This window comes from Numida meleagris, chromosome 8, assembly GCF_002078875.1.
Source record: "Numida meleagris isolate 19003 breed g44 Domestic line chromosome 8, NumMel1.0, whole genome shotgun sequence".
Classification (NCBI taxonomy): Eukaryota; Metazoa; Chordata; class Aves; order Galliformes; family Numididae; genus Numida; species Numida meleagris.
In genome coordinates this window covers 16,579,550-16,604,226 of record NC_034416.1, presented here as the reverse complement: position 1 = coordinate 16,604,226, position 24,677 = coordinate 16,579,550, and the positions used below count along the sequence as shown (strand labels likewise).

The following is a 24,677-nucleotide window of genomic DNA, read 5'->3' as shown; positions in this document are numbered from 1 at the left end:
GGGTAGGGCTGCAAAATGATGAAGCTGGGGGAGCACCTGGGGCTTGACAGAGTTAGAGGAAAAAACAGCAACGTTGTGGTAGAAGCACCAGTTTGCCAATACAGCAAATACTGCTGCTTGCTCAAGGGATGCTGCTACACAGAATTCCTCAGCGAGTGCTGAAGGTGCTCACAGAACGTGGAACTTGCTAAAACAGAAAATGCAGCTGATAAATGCGTACAAAAGTCACACCGTTTTATTTGACCTCGGTAAAGTAATAAAAGGGTACAGATGGGTCACAGTTCTACATTCCCATAAGAAGTGATGACCACAGTGCAGGATGCTGCATTCACATGAACACACACTTTTACTCGAGCAGAAGGAAACGCGTAATCCAACAGAGAAATCAAACAGGTAATTCTTTAAATGTGACAACAGCCTTATCGTATTATGGTGAACGTAAAGCAGCAATGTAATTTTTGCTTAAATATTCCTTAGAAAACAAGAATTCTGATCGATCATTTCCTAAGTTTCGTGTTTCTGTCAAGCCAAACCCGATGACACCATCGTTTCCTTACCGCTTCTCTGCCACTAAGTTCTCTTCCCCTCCAGAACTGCCTTTGTCCTGCCCTGCGGTGCCCCAGCCCTGAGCCCTGCTCAGCAGACAGGCACACATGGTGGGTGTGTATGTGTCTGTGTGTCTCTGTCTGTGTGTCTGTGTGTGTGCTGGTAGCGGGGCAGTGCTGGGACCTCCCCTTGCAAAGACGCAGCAATACCAAATTTTCTGATTTAAACAAACGTGGCCTTCACATTCCAGGTTTGTGGGGAGTTTTGAAATCGCACACAATCTCTTTAACAAGATTTCATTCAGAAATATGTAATATGAAATGGATGAAGCTCTACAATGTTGTTCTCAGTAAGCAGATTTCCAAGAGCTGCACTTGAACTATCCGCAGTAAAACAACGTCACCAGGACGTGTTCTGCACACACTACTGCTTTCAATCCCACCATCGTACTCCTTTCCCCAGCTGCTGCTTTTCTCTTGTTGCTGGAAAAAAGCTACGTTTGCTTCTGGAGAAACAGTGCCATCCTTGAGCTGGTGAGCATACTGACCAGCGGCGGGCAGTGGAATGAGAAGGTTAACGTGCAGCCCAGCCTGAAGGCTTTGCAAATGCATAGTATTGAAAACAGCATTAAAAAGCGTGGTGTACTTGGAAAAGCGAGCTCAGGGACTTCAGTGTTCATTTTCCATTTTGTCACCATTTGGTTTTTTTTTAGATTAGAAGTAGAGAGAGGCCACAGCTTAATATGTAGCTGTTGATTTTTTCCCTGGCACGTGGAGCAGTTTTATGTTCTGCACGCCAGATTGAGCTGTTGGGTACCTTCTTGTCTGCACCACAGCTGAATGTAAATGCAGGCAATGTGGGACTAGGGCCAGCAATCTGACGCAAAGGAAAGTCCACCTTTAGGAAATATGGAATACAATGTCAATACCTTATTTTTTCTCTCTGAAGTGAGCAGTTGGGAACGCTCAGGCTGAGCAGCTCAGATCTAAAAGCCGTCATCTGAGGTCACTTCCTGGAGTAGAACCACACTTTATAGGACACTGTGTCATGTAACAAAGCCGACCTCCTTTTGTTATGCAGGACGCATGCAAAATCTGTTGGAATCTAGATCAATCAGCACAGTCATCAGCTGAAGATGAAATGAAAGTCACAACGATAATTGCAAATTCCTATCAGCTTCATCCTATATTACACGGTGTTGAATTTTATCCATGTGAGACTTACATCTTGGAGAACTAATAGTGGAAATTCTGTATGTGCAGCCCGTAACACAGCTACTAAGACACTGCTTATTCAGGGTGCTGATTCAACCCGTTAAAAAAGTTAAAAGTACAAGCTTAAAACAAAATCCTAACCAAGCAGAAGGAAAAAAGAAAGTGTTTCCACTGCACTGTTTCAGTGACTCATGGGCAGTTTCTGAAGATTTAGGCAGCGCAGCCACTCAGACTGTTTGACTTCAGCATCGTGACATAGAATTCGGAAGACAGATGACTGCATTTCACCTTTTATCTTAAGAAACCTCCCAAAATAAATCAGCTAATAGAGCTTATTAAAGCTTTTCCCCTAATAAATAAATAAAGATTCCAGTTGTTCTGCTAGACGCATAAGAAAACACCCTATGAAGTTACCTCTATTTATTAGTTTTAGTGTTAAAGACACTGTCCTGGCTCCTCACTAGGGCTTCCATCCCGTAGACTGTAGCCACCAAGTGACGTGAGCCAAGCTCTGCAGCCCCACAAAATCCCCCAAACTGGTGGCCAAAGGCCAAACAAAACAAGCATCAGGCTGAGCTACCTGCAGGCACCCTCACCTCGAGCAGAATGATACTCCTGGGCAGCTGTGGATCCTGGCTACCCTTACTTCAGCTTGGCTCAAGATGGAGTAAGGCAGACCAGAATCTATCGTCTGCGTTGTATCGCTTTATTAAAAACCAAGGACTCCATGACCCTCACTGTAAAACGAGGAGGCTGGAATTTAGGTCCCCTGCAAAACATCAGCAGTACATCCCCTTCCTCGCACCCCACTGTTAAACCTCTGAAATAAGTCTCCCAAGAACGAACCGTCCAATCAAGTATTCGTGTTTGCAATTATCTTCTGTATCTATCCCCCCACTTCCTCCCACAGTAAGATATAAATACAAAATGTTCACAATCATTTCAATGGCAAGTATTTCTTTCTTCTTTCCCCCGTTCTTTACGGTGTGTAAGGTGGTGGCTTTTCAAAAGGTGGAAAATACGGTGGCGAGTACCGAGGAGGAGCGTTGGAGGACCACATGTAGCTGGGAGATGGGGACACGGACTGCGGGTCGTCCGAGAGGCCGGACGGAGTGGAGGCCGGGAACACGCTGGAATGCTGCAGGGAAGAAGCAAGAACACTGTAACATCTCTCAACGTGAAGGGCAGTGGTGAAACAGAATTACATTACAGAGCAGAGGAAGATTAATATTTCAAGACTCAGTTCTGCAAAGCGTATGGACAAGCAAGCGAGTATATGAATTGCTCGTTGTGCTCAAGGTAAGCGCAGTAACAGTGCTGCATAATGGAACTCCTGAGACCTGAAACGGAAGGAGGCATTCCAGTTCTCTCTCATTGCTTCTGCTGTGCACCTGCCTGCATCTCACATAGCCTGGACAACTGAAAACTGACGAGTCTCTTTCACATCTAGGCTTTCAGACATCAGCCACTGGCAACAAGCAGGCTGCAGAGTGTTTCTTTTAGCCCTAGTTTTTATCATAAATTTAAAAATAATAATAATGGCAGCAAATGATTTATTCCATCCGTAAGTGAGAAGCTTCAGAAGGTTTTACATAGGAAATGTGTACATGCCTGACAATTAGTTCCTGCTCTCTGGAATATCTTTGTCCTCCAAAATACCTTGGGCCTGAAGCCTCAAGTGGTATGATGCTGGCACTGCCACAGAGCCACGAACATGTCACGCTCTGTCCAGAAATAGGCCAGACAAATTAATTCTGAACAGGTAATGAAATACTGACACTTACACTTGCTTCCCTGGCCGTAACGCACCGTAATTTTACCCCTGTATGAATGTTCCCAGGCTGAGCCACGTGTTCCCCACTGCCACCAGGCCCACGCTGAGGCGGTGCTCACAGAGCAGCCTGGGCAAGGCGCTGGGCCCCGCTCCCAGCACTCTGCACTCCTGGGGAGGAGCACGTTCCCGCTCAGCGCCAGGCACCGAGCCCCCTCGTGCCACCCCGGGCCTGGCTCAGCGATTGGGTGTGGGGATGAACTGCCAACCTTGAGGGGAGGCTGTGGCAGGAAGGATGCATTGCCGAGGGGCCCACAGCAGAGCAGGGCTCTCGCACCCTGCCAGGCTGAGCTGCAAACAGTGTTCAAGCTTGGATTTTATCTCAGCGGTGCTTTTTTGAAATGCAGCATCACTTCCCTAAAACTGATCTGTGACAGCTTATTCAGTGGCTGTATAACCCAGGAAAACCAGCTTGGTCACCTAGAAGCCCACAGCAAGTCACAGAGCTCACTCCTGTTTGAAATAACATGGCAGCTTTTCCAACGCACGCTCGCCCCACCGGTGCGGCCCCACCTGCAGAGCTGTTCATTTGAACAGACGCCGCCACAGCAGCACAGCGGACACCAGTCAGCAAAGCCAGCAAAGCTCGGCCTTCAAACACCACCAAGCATCTGAGCGCTGCTGCCTGGCAACAGCCCGGGGCTGGGAGGAGAGCTGCCTTTGTTGCTGCTGCAGAGCCGGCCTGGCTCTGGCGTTAGGCCGCTGCCTGGCCTCGCTCATGCATCCGGCCGCTGGGAAGACAGCGCTCATTTCCCTCTGGCGATGGGAGATCTAGGGCACAACTTGCCGCTGCTGCTGGGTTGAAACGAGCCCCCTCTGCACCCTCTCACGGAAGGTGAAATGCTGTGGGGCAGAGACGCGCTCGGCTAACTGCCCTGGCCGCCAAACCACACAAAGAGAGGAGAAACATGCAGCCTGCTGCCACCCCAGCAGGTTTCCTCCTGCCCAGTTCCTGTCCCAGCCCACCGCAAAGCCCTTGTCACCGCACAGCCCTCCTCCAGCGGATGTCACCTGCCACTGCGCTGGTTCTTGCTAACTCCCATCAACTTGTGCTCTTCTGAAAGCCAGGGAGCTAATTCTGCCGCCTTACTGTTGTGTGGGAAAGCAGAGATACAGAGGCACAAGCTCCCTCAGAAATTCAGGCCTTTTTTTTTTTCTTGGAAAAGATGGGTGAACGACTGGGAAGTGCTGAATGAGGCAATTCTTGCACCGGAGGAAATGCAGCCTCCGAGAGGGACTGGAGAAGCAAGGAAGCAAGGCTGGGCCTGCTGTGTGCGCCACAGGGACAGCAGGGCAGAAGGCATCGGCGTGGCAAAGAGACTGCTTGGATCAGACAAGAGAAAGAGCCTCCACTACCAGAGGCCTCAGCTAATGTTCCCACGTGGGCTCTTGCATTTCCTGGAGAGCAAGCAAGGCTTAGACTTAGAACAGCATCTGCAAGTGAGTCTTGGCTATTTTAAATTTAAGATTACCTTAACTGATGACCAGCTTTTGTGTCAGCTCCTAAGCCAACACCTGTGGTATCACAGCACTGAGACACTGTTGGAGTGCAGTGTGCTCGGGAGCACGTGGCTAATGATTTACTAATGATTTACGATGTAATCTTAGATGAAAGAAGCAAGTTATATGTGCGTGGAATGTGGTGTTTCTAGTGTTCTGTAGTTATGGTGTTTTGTAGTTAACAACATGTCCTGTACACGAAAATAGCTTGGGCAACGGTATTGTTCTCTGACACGCTTGGTTACATGGAACTTGTATCTTGGAAACAAGTACGCTACATAAGGGGCATGTTGCTACAATAAAGTTGAAGCCGTTTGACTCACATTGAGTTGGCATGGCGGCTTCCCCACGCCGACCGGGGGGTAACCCTTGGGAAAATTTGAGTGTTTCCCAACAAGACACAGGGGCTTTCATCTGGTGACTCAGATGTGAGCGCTAGGAGAGCCCCAGCAGTGCTTTTGGTTGAAAAGCAGGGCAAATCCACCCATGCTGAGCTCTCTGCTGGTGGGGCTGCAGCACAGACAGGCACAGAATTAGACAGTGCTTATTATCAGCCGAGTGTCTGGCTAATGGACTTTGCAGAGAAGCTTGCTTAGGTAATATGCTGAGGTTGGAATGCCTACAGCAGGAAAAAGCTGCACAGCGCTGCTGACTGCCTTAGATTGCACTAATCTCAAAAATGAGTCAAAAATCTGTATAGGTGAGTCCCAGTAATTCTGATGTTCAAGTGTTTCTGGGATGTTCTGACAACAGCGTTGTCCAGTGGCACTAGCTATAAAACCAGATGTGTTTAGATGCAAGATGCACAGCACAGCTCTGATGACAGAGATCGTGGCTACTGCAGACCACACCTCTTAGCTGGCATCCAACTTCAGGTCTTGTTAATTAAAAAAAAAGTCCCCAGCTGTGATAGTCACAAAGAAATGTAAGACATGTAAAGTTAACATCGCCACTCCGGTAACATCCAGTTGAAAGGAGAGCTGAGGTGGAACATTCTCATCTGTTTCAACAAGTGAAAACTGACGCTGGCAGCAAGATTCAAATGAAATCAGTGTTCCTAGCAACACAGCTCCGTGACTCAGAACAGACAAGGATTACAGCAGCAGTAGTGTCTGCAGGGACTGTTCTTAGACCAGCTGAAGCATGCGGGAAAAACAGAAGAGCTTTTCAGTCAATACGTGTCTTTGAGAGCTCAAAGGGCTTGTTTCCAAAAGCTCGTCTATTTCTCTCAGGCACAGCAGTTAGCCCAATAAAAAGTAGCACCTGAACATCTCGCTTTGTCTCTATCCTCAGTGCACACCAGGTGCCAGAGGCAGTGCCTATTTTTAAATGTGGCCTCTACCAGTGAATGACAAGGGAAGCAGGCAGCATGCTCTGCTGCCTTCTCTTCAAGGAGAGCTTTCAGGAAACTCCTCTCTTAGGATGAGAGTGCTGCCAAGCACTAGTGGCTAGAAGGAAAGATTTGGTATTCTTTGCATGAACAGGAAAATTAAACTGTGTAAATAATTGAAAGATGGGCCTCCAGAGTCCTGCATTTAACCTTCCAGCCAAAGAAGAAAACAAACCGTAACGTTCTGTACCTGAAAGTCATACGCAGAGTAGGGAGGCAGGTGAGGAGTGCTGTGGTAGTAGGTGTTGTAAGATGTCACTTGTGGCCTTGAGTAATAGGACACTGTAGGATGTGCATTTTCAACCGTGCAGTTCAGCGTAGGGAGGGAAGGAGTCTGTTAAAACAAAGAGAGAATCTCAGCTGCTAACCCAGACAACTTCAGTCACCAAAACCAGACAGCTGAATGAACACAGGAATGATTTAGAGGAGCAGAACGTGTCTTTCAGATAGAGCTCCACTCTGCCCCAGAACAAGCCTGGCAACAGCCCGCTGCACGCTACTACTAAAACAAAATGACTCTTCAGACTGCAACTTCACAATCAGGAGGAAGAACGCTACTAGTGCTACGAAATCAACAGCTCATGAACAACCAGCACACATTTCCTTGTGGAAGGTCAATGCTATGAAAAGGAAGATCTGTTTTAAACAAAAAGTTCATTTTTATTCACCCTGGTATTGCAACACCTCGGAGAAGGTTCCTTTTGAAAACAAAGCCTGTACTTCTGTTCACCTTTTCTAATTCTATTCAGGTGGTGACACCAGATCAGAAAAGTGACTTGTTTTCACTTTTTTGTTACAGTTCTTCCACGCCCTTCTTCCTGGTCAGATGGCAGTGATGCAAAGATCATTTGCACAGAAACATCAACAGTTATTTTCATGATTATTTTAGAAAGGCAATTTGATTTCTTTCTTTTAATGCACAGAGAAATCGGTATCATCTTACCATGTCTTTAAAGCCTCCAAGTATCGCTGCTGTAATGATCCCCAGGAATAGTCCCACTATGTTCAAAATTGTTGCTGACCAAAGCAAGTGGTAAAGGTGGATGATGTCCTGGCAGCTGCTGACATCAATGTATTCATAGTATCCTCCAGAAATCTCTACTCTGCTGGATAAGGGGAAAAAAAAAAAGATTAAAAAATGCACCACACAATAAAACCTCCAATGGACAGTAAAATGCTGTCTGCAATTCAATGATAGCCTGGACCTGACCACTGAGATGAGAGCAGGCATGAAACCTGCTAGATCCCACTCCTGTGGCGTCTAAGATCTCCCTGCATGATAACAGCAGAAGAGATGGTCTGATATGTTGTGGAACAAAGAAGTCCTGCCAGCCCTACTAATATCAAAATGCCCTTGAGTCTGGATCCGCCTCTTATTTCCATCACCTGAAATCTCCGGAGCCAGCCCTTCATCCTGGAGGCTTCCCAAGGACAGATCTGTCCTGGAATCACATAGGGAAACCAGTCCATGTCCCAAGGAAGGGTCACACTGGAGGCTTCTCACGGCCACATGAGCAGCTGGATGGGAGGAATGCAGGACAGCATGGCTGGCCTTCAGCCACCAAGCACATCTGTCTCAGCCTCCCCTACTCAAGTGCTCATCCTTTCCATCTCTTCTGCAGCATGGGCTGGCAGGATTCTTCCACAAGAGCCATTCTCCTTCCCTCATTACTCACGTTTAGCTTCTTCTCTTCCTTTTTCCTAACCCTTGCTGTAGTGACTCACTGCAGAAGAGACTGCAGTGGGGGAGACAACAATTTCAAGCAGAATCGAGGCAGAGGTTAACCACATGGCTTGGCTGGGAAGCCCTGCATGTTAGCCTGAACAACCTGAACTAGGTAGTGTGAGCACAGACTGGGACACTCTTTAACACCACAGCCTGTATATACTGCCTGCACGAGGCTGTTCTTATGCAGATATGTAAGAGTGTACTGTTCTCAGTGAACCCTGCTGCATCATCAAGGACATTCAGCATCAAAGATAAAAGGCTTTGAAAAATACTGTAACGATGAAGAACCCTGTGTGGGGTTCAACATGAAGGGAGTTGCCCAAGGCTGCTGCAGCCGGGGCTCCCAGCATCAGGAGGCATGTAAGGCTGCTGTCACTTCTTCTGTAATTTCCATCCTTTACACAATAAAGCAGCTAACCAGCCTTGAGCGTCTGTGCCTTCTCCACTGAGATCCCAAAAGAACCAGCATCTCCTCAGCGCAGAGCACTTGCGTGGCACCGAGCAAGATTAAGTCTGAAATAATTGCTTTAAAATAGGGGAAAATAGGTCAGAGGCAGAACACTCAACCTGACTGACTGGGAAAAAACCCATCCAGTAATACAGAACAGTTAGATTTTTCTTTTCCAATCACTTATATGTCATTTCCCTCATTTAGTAAAAAGGAATTGTGTTCTGCAAATTCTCATACAGAATCGACATGCTACAGAAGCCAGGATTACCATTCCCAGCACCCAAAACCACCCTCTCCTAACAATCTTTTGATCTCGCACCACCACAGTCAGTGATTTAAGTGGGGGCTAGCCCTTGAGAAATATTAACCCTGAAACAGCCCGAGGCAAGAGCCAGTGCTAAGAAAATCAATTTATTCTCTGCTGACACACACCAGGCACTCTAAATGATATAAGCAGTATGTGTGCTGCGGTTTGTTTAAGCACAGCAGCCAGATCTAACAGCAGCAAGATCACCATGCAGGGGTGCTCTTTGAGTAATCACTCTTCCGGCTCATCCTTCCACAATGCTGTTACACCTCACAGCCTCTTGTGACAATGGACACTCATTTATAAGCATGCAGGTGGCACTAGCTTGTGAATGCTCCTCCCTGTTACTAGATCGGGGAACAAAACAATGAGGAAAATGAGGAAGAACAGTGTCCCAGTTTTCATATCTATCTTCTAAAATTAAATAAAATCCAATGAATGGCAGTGCCAGTAGATAAGGAAGGTCAGGACAAAGTGCCTGAGGGAAAAAAAGGAGGAAGACCAAGAATAAATGGGAACTCTCACTCATTTTTTGAGCTGGGCTGGCCAGGAGTATGCTTACACATAGTTGGCATGGCTTTAGTGTACTTCATGTACCCCTTTACTCGGCCCTTTTCTGACTAGGAGTCCTTATGGCAAACAACTATTGCTTCGGTTCCCTTCCCACAACAGCAGTCATTAATAAGTACTTTGCTCCGGTCTTATCCTGGCCCTTCACAAACCTGCAAACCAGCACGACCACTGCTCGCTCTCCCCATGCCAGGAACAGTATTTCTAGCTTACTCACTTTCCACAGTTGTACAGGTCACAGCAGAAGCAGGTGTTGGTTTTTATTTTCGGTGTGCATGGTGCACGGCGTTGTGGGTGACAGACTGCCTGTGTGAATTCAGAAGAAACACAAAGTGCATAAGGACACAATCACCAAACAATTTCTGCTGCCATTTGGCCTGCTGTGTGTGTAATTTTGCACTGATCCCAGGATCAGCCCCAGGGAGATCTTTCTTTCCTTATCTTGCAGCACAGCTCTTACAAAGTAGGCAGACTGGAATAAAGATGCATGGGACTAGAGCAGATCAGCCCTTCCTTCCACCATGGTGAAGTCAAAGATAAGCACGTGCCTGCGTAGGAAGGGGGTTGTGCAACTCTTGGAAACAGATAAGGCACTGCTGAAGTAAGGCTTCCTCAGATGGCAAATTAGGGCAGGGAATTGTCAAGAGGCTGATACTAACTGAGGAAAAGATTCCCATCCCAGAAAATAACTGAGAAGAGACTAACTGACCGCCTGTGGGTAGTATCACCCAAGCTAACCCAGACGGTCTTTGGGCCAAAAAGAGAACAGACCCCACCAATGCCACAGCATAGCATTTTATTTGCACCTCAAGTATTTCAAGGTGAAACACACTGGTTATTCACAGATCCTCAGAAATGTGGGAGTAAATCTAGAGGGACTCAGCACAGAGCACAGACAGCCAACCGTGTCTATATGCTAACGTGGTGCGGCATGAAACCCCATCCTCACAGTGCTTCTCTGTGGAGAAGACACAAGCAGGAATTACTGCTGCCTGGACTCTGAATCCACACTCTGTTCTGGTAGTTTGTATGCAGCTGAAGATGACAGAAATCGGTGTGTTTTCCTCCCCCATCCCCTCCTTCCTGCCTGCTCCCTCCCGAGCACAGTTCCAGCAGCGGAGGAAAGCAGGCCCAGCTCCCAGCTGCTGCTGACTGCAGAGCTCTGGAGATGGCGGCAGCGGCCTGGTGGGAGGCTTCTGCACCTGCAAGGTGAAGCCAGCCCTGCGAGGAGCCAGCACAGCCCAACCCGCTCTCACCTCTGGTGGCGTGGTGCTCTTGGAGTAGTACTGGCATCGTCCTGCATACAGCGGCCGCAGGTCCTGCCAAAAGAAAAACACCAGGCTTAGTGCCATGGCAAAAACCGAACCTGCTGGCCTCTAGGCCAGGGAAGCGGGCCAGGCTTCAGCGAGGCCCCGCTCCACCCTGGCACCCAGCCATGCCAGTGACCACCCCAGCCCCCAAGAGCTTCTGGCTGCAGTGCTGTGAGGTGCATATCTGTGGCAGATATGTGGGAGCAGCACGTCTTATGCTGGCCTCACCCAGGCAGGGCTGCTGCCCCACAAGGAATTAATTATTCATTTCTCATTTCCCCAGAGGTGTCCCAGGGCCGCCTGACGTGTTTCCAAGGGCTCTTCGTGCTGAATCATTACAATTCATCATTGAACTGTCGAGAAATCTGTCCTTCTGGGCTCCTGAGTGAATGGTGGGGAACCTCTGGAGGATTAGGGACGGCTCACCCCGCAAACAACCACATGTTACCCTCTCGCTCGCAGGCAGCCTGCTCCCCAGAAAGCAATGCCTAATTCCCACCACAGCGAGGGCAGGTGGTGGCAGCTCCCTCCTTAGTGCACACCAGCTGCGGGGACACACCATGCCCTGGCCACCCCGAGGGCAGACGGGCCTGCTCTGCGGGTGTCACCCAGCACACAGGACCCCAGAGGGAACACTATGTGCCCGGCTGCTGGGAGCACGTCTCTGGCCAGACAGCGACATTCTTGGGTGGTTAGGAGGTGAAGTGAGGCCAAAAGCACAGCCGTTAATCAAGAGGCAGAAACCAGAGCCCTCGTCGCCCCGCCGCAGACGCACAGGCATGCTGGCAGCAGGTGGGACTGAGTGCCCGCTCACGTCATCACCCAGCCCGCCAGGCCAGTGTCCCAAATCTTGGAGCCAACCTGCGGGGCTCCACCCCACGTGGCTGGGATCAGCCAGGAGTTGGATGAGCCTCGCCATTTTATCAAGGCTCACACTTCATGAGCCCCTGAAAGGAGTCAGACGTGGCCACAGCTTGCTCGTCACTGATGGGGACCTATCACACGCCTGCGGAGCTCCATCTGCTCTGCCAGCAGACCTGGCTGTACCATCGTCTTTCTACTGTTTGAAAGAAACCAAGGCAGGAAAGGAGTCTGCTTTACAACAGAGAACAAAGAGCCAGCAGACACGTGGAGTTTCCATCGATGGTATAACCGTGACATCCTGACATTTCTTTCCATTCTGATTACAAGTAAACCCAAAATGAGTCTTTTTAATCCCATTTTGAAAAAATAAATTATTTTTTAAGAAAAATCATCAAACACCAGCGTTGCAGGAAAAAAAAAATCCACAGTTATAAGTTTCAACTTAAAGCTTCAAATGGGGTTGTGTTTTTTTCACTGCTATACTAATTTTTGCATGTCCCACTGTACTAGTGACTGGCCATGACCGCAGTAGCTCATATCATTTTACTACTCATCAAATGGAAGCTTAGAGCCCACAGAAAGCGCTTCCTGGTTGTACTGGAGCCCCTCAGAGAGCTTCATACCCAATGGCTTCCCTCTGCTACAACACCCAGCAGTTCAACCAGCATTAGGAGCGTCCACTGACAACATGCAAAGTCAGACATGCAACTGCTCCTACCTTGTCATCTGGCACCAGCTAATTCAGTAAACGCATGAAGCATACTCAAAAGAATTAAAGCAATGGTTTAACATCCTAATGCTTACTGCTCGTTTCAGCAGTAAAGCTGACACATTTTTCTACATTTTACAATTTAAACCAGCATTCAGCACGCGACATGTATTTACAGAGTCAGATGTGGTCCGATGTGGGATGTGAAAACATCACCTGTTCTCCTAGAGTAAAAGTACTGCAGGACTCTGGTTTTCCTGGAAGCACTTACTATATGTCTCGCAGCAAAGACACCATCTACTATGGCACAGCAGAATGCAGCAATGACGCCAAAGCTGATGAAGACGATCGATGCAACCAGCTAAGGAAGGAAAACAAAGCAAAGCGTCATGTGCTTCTTCACAACCAAACATTTTGCGCCCTTTCCACACGGATATAGAAACCACAGTCGATAAGCCCTCAAGCAATCGATGACCCAAATGTTTGCCCAGGCTGCACAGACTGGTCTCATTGAAGTCAGTGGGATGCGTGTCTCAGAGGAGCGTGTTCTCCCGTGGAGGCAGAGGCAAGACAGCAGGAGCAGCACAGTAGTGCCAGACAGCTTGATATTGTAAGGTAAGCTCTTTCACTACTCCAAAGTGCTAAACTTAGGCTGAGCATACACCTCCTCTTCTGGCTGCTACTTGTCCTTTACTCTCCCCTGCAGAGAAAAGAGGGATTTCTTCTCCCAGCAACTCAGAGCTAAAGGCGAGCTGCTTCTATGCGTGCTCCTCTGGCCATCTCAGCCCACCAGCCACAGTGGCTTCTGATTCTGGTACTGCCAATTAGTTACAACAGCCATGCTGTTTCTGTGCCACAACCGGTGAAACCACAAAATGGGGGAAAGCGCTGCTTCTGACAATCCCAGTGGAAGGAATGCTTTTCTACAGCTACAGTTATTCTGTAGTAATTTCCCCTCTGTACTTTCCTGCACTTTGTGCATACATGAAAGGATATCCTCCCTTAAAAGTATAACCCTTGGAGATGGGAAGTGAGCCAAACACTTTGTACACACAATTAGGTTATTTGCCCTCTCCACTGGCAGGAAGGAGCTGCTAACATGGTTATTCAAAAAGATACAAAGTTAATTATGATGTTTTTATAACAGCCCCATTAGGATCCGAGGATCTGGTGTCAGAAATGGGTTTGCTGCCCTCACATACGCCAATTTCCTCTCCCTGAGCTGGAGAAAGAGAAGCCTGCAGTCAGTTACACTGGCACTTCAGACAAGACAGACTGAGTTTGGATAACGTAGGAACCCTAAAATAGGAGCGTTTCACTCTAAAGTTGCCTTTGGGCAACGTTACAGCGACACAAGGTTTGTGAAGCTGGTGGTAGTGACTTTCCTATGGCATGAGCGGCTGTCACACGGCGTCGTAAAGCGCTGACTTCTGGCTGGCAAAGCGCTGACCACGCAGCTCCCCAGAAGGCAGGGCTGCCCGCAGCGCCGGCACCGCCGTGCTCTCCCTTGCTCTGCTGAGCGCGAGGAGCAGACACGTGGCACGAAAGCCTGTCTGCCAGGGTGGGAGAAAGGAGAGCCGGCTATTTCTGTCTGCAGACTGGGGAGAATTCAGCCTTGGGTCAGTTCTCCTTTTGGCCAAGTTGGCACACTCAGATCCTCGTGCTCCCCAGCCAGCTCCTGGGCAGAAACAGGCACAGGAACATGGCTGCAGAAGTTGCTTTTAGCTCATCCTGACATCACCACGAGTGACTGAGTAATGAGCAACACACTCTGTCTTACAGCAAAGAAGGGCTCTGGGGATGTCCACAAAAAAATAAAAGCATCCTGCACCGCCTGTGGTATTACGGAAACAAGTAATGGGCAAAACTGCCACTGTAAAATTAAGCACCTCTGGGTGAGACAAGACATGAATAATGTATGGAGACGATGAGCAACAGCTACTGCGTGTCCTCTGTGGCCAGGGCAGACTCACGCCAGCCTGCAAACAGGCAGCAGTGATGCAACCCTTGCAGAGCTGGGTCACACATGCTTTTTAGGACACAGTGACAGAGAGATGAGAAGAACAGACACGGGCTACCCAGGGCTCTCTGGAATAAACAAACAAGCCAGGTCAGAGCCACACTGTCATTCACAGGCTGTTCTGTGAAAAGGCAGGACTGGTATAACATAACGATTGCTCAACCAGGCTCTGGCCTGCTGTTATTACACAACAAGCAAGAGGCTTGGAAACCCTATAAGGACAGAAGGAACAGGATGTGCTCTTCTTGCACATACAGCAAAAACTAGCCACCAGGAAGCCCACCTACCCTGCACCCTGTCTGACTATGGGAAAGAAAGGTTTCCTCTCCTGCAGAGTCTATCCCACCCGATCCCTGCTGCCAGCACCGTGCTCTATGGGGATTACATTTCTTGCGAAGCAAAGGGCAGCCCAGTATACGCAGGAATTTCTGCAGACTCCCTCAGCCAAGCTTGCCTTAGCCCTGGTCAGCAGTACACACTGCTAAGCAATACCATGAGCCCCCTACAGAGGCAGCTCCACTACTGCAAAAGCAGGCAGCACTGGTGGGCGAGCAGGACGGACTGCAGGGACATACAGCTGCAGCATCGTCCCCCTGTGCCACTTCACATGGGGAAGACTTGCAGGGAACTTGCTGCTAAGGCCTGGGGCAGAGTTTGGATGGAGACTACAGCTGCTGCCTTCAGCACAGGTGGGAAGGGGGGAGAGGGTTATGAAACAGCACCTGCAAGATGTGGCTATGCCTCTGATGTCCCCTAAAGAACTGCACAAGTCTCCTGAGATTATCAAAGAGGGCAATCTGGGGTACTCTGTCCCCACTGCACAAAGATTCTCAGCATAAGAAACCCTCCTTGCAGTGTGAGGAGAGAACCAGAGAGTTGTGGTTTGCACACCTGGAGTGAGCAGCACCTTCCATGCTTTTCACACCCCAGCTGCAGCTCTACTGCACAAAAAAGTCTCTTGGTTTTAATTTCTACTTCAAGAAGTGTTTGAAAACAAAGAATAGCAACATGCACATCAATTAGCAACACTGGAAATGTAGGCTGCTTTGCAGTTATATCCGTATCGATTCTTTTCATCATGTCAGCATCCCAAGTCATTTGTTCTCCAAGAGCAGAAATTTCTATCCCAAGCAGAGAGCTCGGAGCACTCAGCCTCAGTCCTGGCTTTCTGATGGGCCCTCTGCAGGCTTTCCCCTCCAGTCTCTGGGTTGGCTGTTTGATCTCCTTCTCTATCCTTTGCTTGGCACAGAAAGTAGCCAAAAGCAGTTTTCACAGAGCTTGAAGCCTCTAGGAATTTATTTTAAAAGACTTAAAATAAATGTATTAGACCTAGACTATTCCCGTTATGTGTCACATACTGTGACAGCTCAACATAAAAAGTGCTGGGCATAAGTCTATGAAGTGCCAAGTATCCTGAAATCTCCAAACAGTCTATTTCAAGCCCTTGAAAAAATCCCACTGAGTTCAATGAGACTGTCTATAGTCACTTTGTGTTTCCTTGAGCATTTTTTTCAAATTTAGAAAAGTATCTGGGTTAACAGCCTTGCTCTCCTGGGCTGCCAGGAACCATCTATAGCTCTCAAGAGGCATGCAACACTAGCCTGGAAGGGTTAGGAAAACCAATAACATTCTTTACACACAGAATTTGACTTAGTCTTTAAAAAAAAAAAGTCCGCATAATGAACTTACCATTTGTCTTTTGTTTTCTATCAAGTTTGATCCAATTATTCCAAGAAATGACCCAAAACCAAGCTGAAAGACAACATATTGTTAGCATTTAGATCAGGAAGACACCCAACATATTTCACATACAGACAGAACATAAATCCAGAAGCAGAAAAAGAGCACACTGAATTCACGAGCACTCTTCCCTCAGCAAGGAGCTTAGTGGAGTCTCCCACTAGCTGGGACTGTCAAGTGTAGCCCTCACGTAACACCAAAAGCATGTGTAAAAACCAAAAGGATGAACTCTGTCTCCAGCACCCTCCCTGGTGATGCTCAGAAATGGGTGGATGAGGACATGGACTGCTGCCTTGGAACTACCCTACCAACATTCAGGAGCCTTCAGATGCAAACCTAGCAGGACACTGCTAAGCAATCACAGGACCAGACTCCAGTAACCTCACCAGAGGTGTGAGCAACCACCTAAGTTTTCAGCTCACAGAGTTTCTTGATGTGAAAAGTATGAAATAAGAGAGAACTCATACTCTGGAAAGTTTCTTGACACCTTCTAGTCCTCCCTCAGTTGTAGGGGTGATGTTTCATCAGTCTGGCTCTTTTACCAGAAGCTCGCACCAGCCCAGCCAACAGAAGGAGCTACTCCAGCAAAAGCATCCCTTCCTCTTGCTCCTCAACTCTGTTTCCATTTCAGCTCAGTGAAGTCAGGAGCAGCTTCCCACCCCATTTCTCTATGGCTATAAGCTATTTAGCTGAGCTGGAGAAGTTTCTAGGACACAGCACACCTCAACCAGGCTAAAAACAGGGAACTGCGGACTATGGAGGAAGATCCAGAAGTGCTTCTGTAAGGGTCATAACTAGAAAGGTCTTTGATCAGTGCATAGCATAAGAACTCTAGGTTGGCAAAGAGAAATGCTGGGGAAGTCCTACAATTGCCACTGCTCGTATTCAGCAGGCTACAAAGCCATTTGATAGATGAGGGTGGTAAAGATCTGGGTGAGGAAGGTAAGTAACTGGACAGCTCCTGAGGAAGCAGAGTAAGGCACAAAACAAGCTGCAGTGACTCAAGAACAGGTCAAGTAACCTGGACTCGTTATTTAAGATGTCAGAATGGAAAGCAAAGCTTTAACAAATCCGGTACTAACCAGGAGAAACACAAGCAGAGCTTAGCAGGTACAAACATGATGAAGAGCTGGTGTCAAATCCAACCTTGCTCTGCTTAATCCCTGTAACATTTGGTGCCAGCGCCAAAGGCAGCAAGGGCTGCTGTCTTCAGCAGCAGGGGATTAAAGTCGAGCAACAGCCTGGCTTCTGCTTCCCATCCATCCTGTCTGCGCTGCACTCTGAGCTCTCAGGCTGCTGTCCCCACATCAGGGACCAGCCACCATGGTGCGAAGTGCAGCAATGATGCCCGGCACTGCTCAGTACCCTGGCTGCAGGCAGCTGGGGTGCTGCTGAACTGCCCCAAACTGACCTGCCAATGCTTCTGGGTTGGTCCCTTATTTTATTCAGCTTGAGCAATCAATCACCCTCATCTTCCCCAAGTAAGGGGAGTCTTAAAGTCCAATTTGAAGTCCAAAAGCTCAGCAATCCAGGCATTACAGCGAGATGGAACCTGGTAATATTTTCAGTCTGGTGATATCCAGCAGCAAGGAAGTTGTCTGGCAATGCAATCCAAAAGCAAACATTCAAGAAAACCACTCTGCGCCCTTTAAAATTGATCCAATACATTTAAGAGAAATGTGCACGTGGCATTTCAGAGGAGCCACAAACCAAAAGGTGAAGGACTTGAGATAATTTAAGATAACTCAAAAGGAAGAAATCAGAGTGACCCACTACATCCAATGGGTGAAGATAAATCAGTGGGTTCTCATCCTGCTTTATTGAAAAAAAACAAAACAAAACAAAAAAGAACAGTTCCTCACCAGAGACCTTAGTAATGTGCATCAATTACATCATTGTTATCTGCTGGTGGATAGGATCCCCTGGGGTTGTCTGTCTGAAAGGAGAACAGGATACAAACGAGCATGCTTTTCCAGAAGAAAGCCCCAGACCAACTTGCTTGACAAGGAACCACTCGAGAGGAGGTTTTGCCAGTTAAAGCCTAAGCAAGGTCAATCATTTACTCCAATGCTTGGAGCTGCTCTAGCCTGGGGAGAGCATTTGTACCACATGGATGGCCTGTTCTCTCCGTGGCCTTCACAGATGCACTGTCTCCTTCCTGAATGTGCCTGCCTCGCAGAGAGCTGTGCCAGATGTGGCTGCTGCTGGACACTTGCCCTCTGTTCCTGCCTGATGGTTACTCCTGCCTGCTGAGCATCACTGTTGCAATCCAAGCTTCCCAAATCTGGATCAGTCATCCACAGTTGATGCTATTTCCCATGGAGGCACAGTTGAGGCGTTCACAGAAGTAGCTGTGAAGGGATCGATGGTCAGGGTTGGGGGTGAAGGCTGCCTGGCTATGGACAGGCCATCATGCCCTTGGCTCCAGCTCTTCCAGCTGCATCAGTGAGGAATGACACTGTTTGTGGGGAAAAAAAACCAAAATCCCTCTGAAGGATGGAAGGTCTCTAGTACCCGTTTCGGTCCTTCCTCAGGAGCAGAGGCCAGGGGGATCACATCTCCCTGCAGACAGATGCTTCTTTGCTAGGCCAAGACGGGAGATCAGAGCAGGGCAGGACGGAACATTAGGCCCAGGAGCACCCTGGAGGCCAGACGGCACAGAGCAGAATCTGCTCTTACAGGAGCCTGTGCCAGCCAGGTGACAGTGACAGCACGTATACAGAGCCATCACATCCAGGGCAGCTGCTCGTCACCCAGACTGCTGCAAGGCTGCTGCACAACCGCAAATGGAGCCTCCTGCTCTGCTCACACACTTTGCAGCCTGGGGCTAGGAGCATAAACTAGACTACACCACAGTATTGTGGTTCCTTCTCCTCACCAATGCAGTGCAGCACCAGTGGTGGCACACAGAGGCTCCTGGGGCAGGCGTGCGTGGTCCCCATGCCAGTGCAAAGCTGCTGCACACTGCACAAGTCACTGCTCAGGGACACTTCCCCAGCATCCCACGCCGCAGCGGGCCCCGTCAGCACTGCAAAGGCAGAGGGCCCAGCTTGTTACAAAGCATCAGCTGCTTTCAGTGCCTGCTGAAGCATCCAGCAGCAAACGGGAACGTTTTCCTGTTTGGGAAGCCAGGTGAGGCTGTCACGCATTTCCACACAGCCGATTAATGGACCGAGAGGGAAACTGGTGAAGGGCCTCCACACGCAGGCAGGCTGCCTCTGCACAAAGCCGGCAACCCACTGCCCTGCCCAAGAGCAGGAATTCACAAAACCATCGAGCAGACTGAGTCTCAGGAAAGACGTAAGCGATGCTGACGTTGCCGGAGCATAAATAGCAAGGGAGATGTCACGGGGCTGCGCGCACCGGCCGCAATCTGCGGCACTCCCGGGGCTGCTCCAGGCACGAGGTCCATGTGCTGACAGCGCGGGGGCTGCGCGGGAGCCAGCCTGCCACCCTGCTCAGCACCTTTCCTCGCTGTTTCTCTTTTTAAAAGATCAGGTCTAAATGGGGAGTTACTGGGACAAGCCAGGAAAATGATCCTAAATCAAGACTAAATGCTGTCGGTAGTAACATTCCACACGAAGGGCTGCAGAGGGGCTTTCTTCAGTCATAGAACAGCATGTCCACAGAGAAGTAAAAGCCTCCCAGAGATCAGCCGTGCACAGTAAATAAACCAGAGAGCAAGAAGGCAAGAACAGCTCTCCACCTATCTGAGCTGGCTTTAAGTCTCCAACTTTGAGGCTCCGAACCCAACCACGCAGCACCCACGGCTGTCACACCAGAAACCTCCAGCTGGAGGGCTGAGGCCGCACTCAGCTCCCACGAAACAAAGGTAGCTGCAGCTCGGTCCTTCCTGTGCTCCCTTATGAGGTGTCTCAGATACGCACAGGAACAGACCAGGACGTGCTGGACCTCTGCTCAGGCAGCAGTGCACACGCCGTGCTGGGCTGGGATGTGCATGAGGTGCTCTCCCCACATGCTTCTGCGGAGGGCTGTACTCTGCTGGCAGGAAGGCTGGGCACCAGCGGGCTGCTCTGCCTTAAGCTATCTGAAGCTACGATTGCCCATTTTCATTTGTTGATTTAAAGAAAAATAAAAATCAATGTGCTAGCTGCTTTGATGCGGATGCTCCCCCGGCAAGTTGCCAGAGCAGTTCTCCACGCGGAGACTCCCAGTCACTGAAAGCTTCTGCAAGGGAACTTTGCGTCCGTAAGTTCACATGAGCAGTATCTCACAACTGGACTTGACGATCTTTGTGGGTCCATTCCAACAGGACCTAGTCTCCCTGCTGTTCCTGGCACCTCTGGTCCTTCGTCTTGCTGCGATTAATCTGATGCATGCAAACAAAGAAGTGCTCAGGTTGCTTTGACTGATGTAAGACCTATTTATCTGTCTCGCTGCTAGATCAAAAGCATGTAATTACCTAAGCTCTGGGGAAAATGCCACTTGACTGGATGGGATTTTTGCATGGGAATGAGCAGCAGGTGCAAAATAATAATAAAACAAATAAATCAAATGGCAGTGAAGTAGCTGAGCATACATTAATATTCAGAACAAGATCACCCTTTATAACATTTGCAGCATCACAAGGGACTTTGTAGGCAATACGTTTTCTAGACCTACCTAGGAGTTCTATACTTACAATAACCCCTGGGTAATAACCTCCAACAGTCACATTTTGGGTTCTTGTTGTAGCAGCTAGGCCCACCGTTAGAATTAATACTGACACAATGAGGAGAGTCACAGTTACGTAGAGGGAATTTCTTTTTCTTCTATTGAACGACCCTAAAAACACACATACACAACAGAATTTGCTAATTCCATCTGGGGACAGTCACGGTATCACAAATTTTTCCTCCCACCACCGACCACATCACGGTGAATTTCCTTCCTTGTATCAAGAGTATTTTTGCTTTTGGCGGCCTCCTTTCCCCTTCACTAACGTGCTCTACCAACCTCTACTCGGATACCTCAGCGTGCACTGACGTAGCATGGCTCAGATGTGGATGAAGAGATCCTTAAGAACCATAACTTTGCAAAGCTCGTTTGGATACAGCGGAGGCTCCCTGGGACAACGGAGCTAATGAGAGACGCTACCACAAGGCACTCGTTTCTCGTCTGGTCTGTCTGCTTACGTTAAGCCAAATAGCCACGCAGCACACCACTTGTTTTGAGGGGGGAAATCTTGGCTGTAAACGTGTCACAAGGTGTCCACAGTTCTCCAAATGAAGTCACAGCCACTCCTCCTGTGGCAGCAACCTCTACTTTCAGCAAGGGCCAGGTATTTTTAGATGTTTGAATAATGAATTGTGGATTAGGGAAACTCATATACAGCTGCCTAATTCTGGTTTCTTTCTTTTTTTTTTGTTAAATGTATTTATAGATCTCCCAAATGAGCATAAATATAAAATAGTGATCCCATCAGCCAGGAGGAAAGCTGGCTGCCATCTTATGCTCAGCAACATCTGCAGGGGTGCTTGTTCAGGGCATATTCTGCAATCTTTAAATCACTTTTTGGAACAATCCTTTTGATTCTATGTCATGCATTATGTAAACACAACCCAGCAGAAGCGAGCAGCTGGCACGACAGCGGGCTGTAATGGTTCCCCACCGCCCGGGGCTGTGCCTGCTGCTGGGGCCACTCTAAATCACAGCCCACAGCACGGGGCTCCGCAGAGCACCCAGGGAGCAGGCAAACGCGTTTCCCAACTCCAGAGGCTCCCAAGTGGTGCACACATCACCAGCTGCACCTCTCAGGGCACTTCAAAGCGGGGCATGGAGGCACCCTGAAAGAGCACTGGGCTGCCCTTACTCCTGCCACGCGTATTCCCTGAAGCAAGTCACCCGTGGGACGCCCCACCTGAGGCACACAGGTTCCTTGGCAGCTGCAGAGATGAATCCATAACCCAGATGGGCGGAGAGGACTTGGCCAAGCCCAAACACAACTGCCCTGCACAGTTTGCCCCTCAGGCCCCAAAGGCAGCTTGCTGCCTTGAAGATGTGCATCCCGGGCGCTGACAGGCCCTTCCTCAGGGTGCGAATACAACTGCAGCAAAGCTAGCCATGTCGTTTGCCTTCACCCCAGCAGCCGTACTGACACAGCTGGGCACAAACCAGTTCCCTCTCCATGGGGATGGCTCTCCCCCTGCACAGTGCAGGCACAATGCCTGCCGTGGGGTGCCCACGCTGAGCTGCTCCATGGGCTGCACGGTGCCGTCAGCCACACACAGCGGTGCACCAGGAGTACAGGGCAGGAGGGATGTGCAGGAAAGGAATATCCTGCTGACCACTGGTGTCTCCGGGAGGAAATGGCCCTGTAAACCTCCTGCCCGTGCCCCTAAGCACAGCTGTAACTGCAGCACGGGGACATCGCAAGGGCCAAAACCAAGGAGCTATTTGTTGCAATTAATAGCTAGGCAGATAAATAAGTAAGCGCTGGAGCAGCCCAGGCTGCACGCACCTTTTATCAGCACCCTCATTTTATTCTCCCAGATCTGAAAATAAGCTAGCAGTGTAAGACCCAGACTTCTCTGTGTTACAATCCATGAGGATATCCCACCATTCTGCTGCCTCCCCAACACCAGCGCTTCCGCAGTGCTCCAGGACACCTAAGCACACCATGGTTACCAACCTGGGGTCCTTACAGCGGGCTGTGTTGGGTGATAGCAAATAATTAGCCTGAAGCACGCTGCCTGAGCATTTGGAGCTTGTTTGACAACAGCCCTGCTTTCCGCACTGACATTTTTACATTATTTCCTAAGCTCACCATCGAGACGCACGAACGTGCCATGAGGTGAAACAAAAGCTCTCCCATCGAAGCACTTCAGACAGCTTCCGAATATTCCTTATTACAAAAACAGAGTGCTTTCACTCCGGGCGCAAAGAGAAACAACCGCAATCCTTTAACGTGGAAGCGCGGAGACACGGCGACCACCGCACTCCGGGTCCGTTCTGGGCCACCAGTCCCGTCGCTTCTCCCCCGAGGAGATGCTCGGCCACACGGCCGCGGATGAAGCGCTCTGGCAGTTCCAGAACACCGACCCGCCCCCGCCACGGCCGGGGCCGCCCCGCGCCTCCCCGGAGCGCACCCCGCACCCTGCACCCCGAGGCGGGCAGTGTGGGCAGCGCCGTGCCCGGCCGCCAGAACGCTGTCACGCACTCGGTGCGGCGCGCACCACCCCGCCTTCTCTCGCCCAAACGGCGCTCGGAACGCGCGCCGGCTTCGAAGCGATCGTTCCCGCGTCAGACCTCCGCAACATCCCCTTCGCACGGCGGCCGCGGGCGCTCCGAAAGCGAGCTGCCAGCGGGGCTTCCCCGCACGGCTCCCGAAGTTCGGGACGGCGCACGTCGCCGTGCCCCGGCTCTGCCCCGACCGCCCGAAGCGCACGGGCACGGCGCAGCCCGCACGGCGCTCTGCGGGGACGCGGCCCCGGGGCCCTCCCGCGGCCCTCCGCCCCGCTCCGCCGCACGGCGCGGCGGCCCGGCCCCCATCCCGGCGCGGCCCCCACTCACCCACGGAGTCGGGCAGGGCGATGCCGCCCGGCCGCTGCTGAGTCAGGGACTGCCGCATGCTGCCCGCCGCAGCCCGCCGGGCCACGGCCGCGGCCACAGCCCGGGCAGCGGCGGAGCGGCGCCTGCGCGGCGGCAGAGGAGGGCGGCGGGCCGGGGGCGGGCTGAAGGCGGGGGCCGGGCGGCGGGGCCGGGGGAGTCGTCAGCCCCGTGCCGTTGTCAGCCCCGTGCCGTTGTCAGCCCCGTGCCGGCCGCCGGCGTTCAGCCCGGGCGGGAGCCCCGCAGCGGCGGGCTGGGGCCGGGGCGGGCCCTCGGCATCTCTTCCCCACCCGGGCTCCGTGCGCTGGGGCTGAAAGCACCTTCCCAGCAGGCTCCGTGATTGCTTGTAAATCACCGCAATGCCCCGGGCTCAGAGGCGCTAAGTGCCAATCGTGTCGTTATCTCGAGCCGGAGCGTATTTCATCAAGTTAAAAGGAGCGAATCCTCTCTATGCTTCAACCTCCCCCCCGCTTCCATCGGGTGCCAGCCTAATTACCAGCCTCCTCGGGGAGCAGGAGAGAGCAATTAGCAGAGCGGGCAGCGGCCGCTCACCTCGGGTGAACCGGCACAGCGATGCGGGGGTACGCGAGCCCCCGGCCCCAGAGGCCGCACGGAGCCCCCGGCTCCCCCCGCAGGCAGGTCAGCCCTGCCAGCTCGGCACAGCCCGGGGCCGCTGCCAGAGCCCTTTCCTTCCCGCTGCGCCCATTTGCTCGCACCGCCGGGAGCGGCTCTCGGCCGCGTGCGGGTGTGAGATGGCGCTCAGCCCGCCGGGCCCCGCTGCATCCCCGGGCCTTGGCGCGGCGGCATTTCCCGGCCGCTAAATGGGGCCTGGCGGGAGCGCGGCTGCTGGCAGTGCCGGCGGCGTAACGGGGGATGAGCCGCGCCGCGCTCCTGCTGGGCCCAATGGTGTAAATCAAACCCCAGTGGTGTAAAGCAGGCCCGCTGTTC

The 24,677-nt window shown here is 50.7% G+C and overlaps 1 protein-coding gene across 5 annotated transcripts; it reads right to left on the bottom strand.

Moving 5' to 3' along the window:
* Window positions 214-24,473, bottom strand: TMEM255A (transmembrane protein 255A). Of its 5 annotated transcripts, none has more exons than XM_021406021.1 (9): window positions 23,694-23,846; window positions 20,824-20,966; window positions 16,131-16,193; window positions 12,693-12,782; window positions 10,795-10,857; window positions 9,756-9,844; window positions 7,425-7,587; window positions 6,672-6,815; window positions 214-2,898 (listed from the first exon to the last, which is right to left on the bottom strand). In XM_021406021.1, the coding sequence occupies exons 1-9, from the start codon at window positions 23,749-23,751 to the stop codon at window positions 2,740-2,742; spliced, it is 972 nt and encodes a 323-aa protein (XP_021261696.1). In that variant the 5' UTR covers window positions 23,752-23,846; the 3' UTR covers window positions 214-2,739. The 5 variants fall into 5 exon arrangements, with proteins under 5 accessions (XP_021261696.1, XP_021261697.1, XP_021261700.1 ...); XM_021406022.1 differs by having other exon boundaries at window positions 7,425-7,584; XM_021406025.1 differs by lacking the exons at window positions 20,824-20,966; window positions 23,694-23,846 and adding an exon at window positions 24,282-24,473.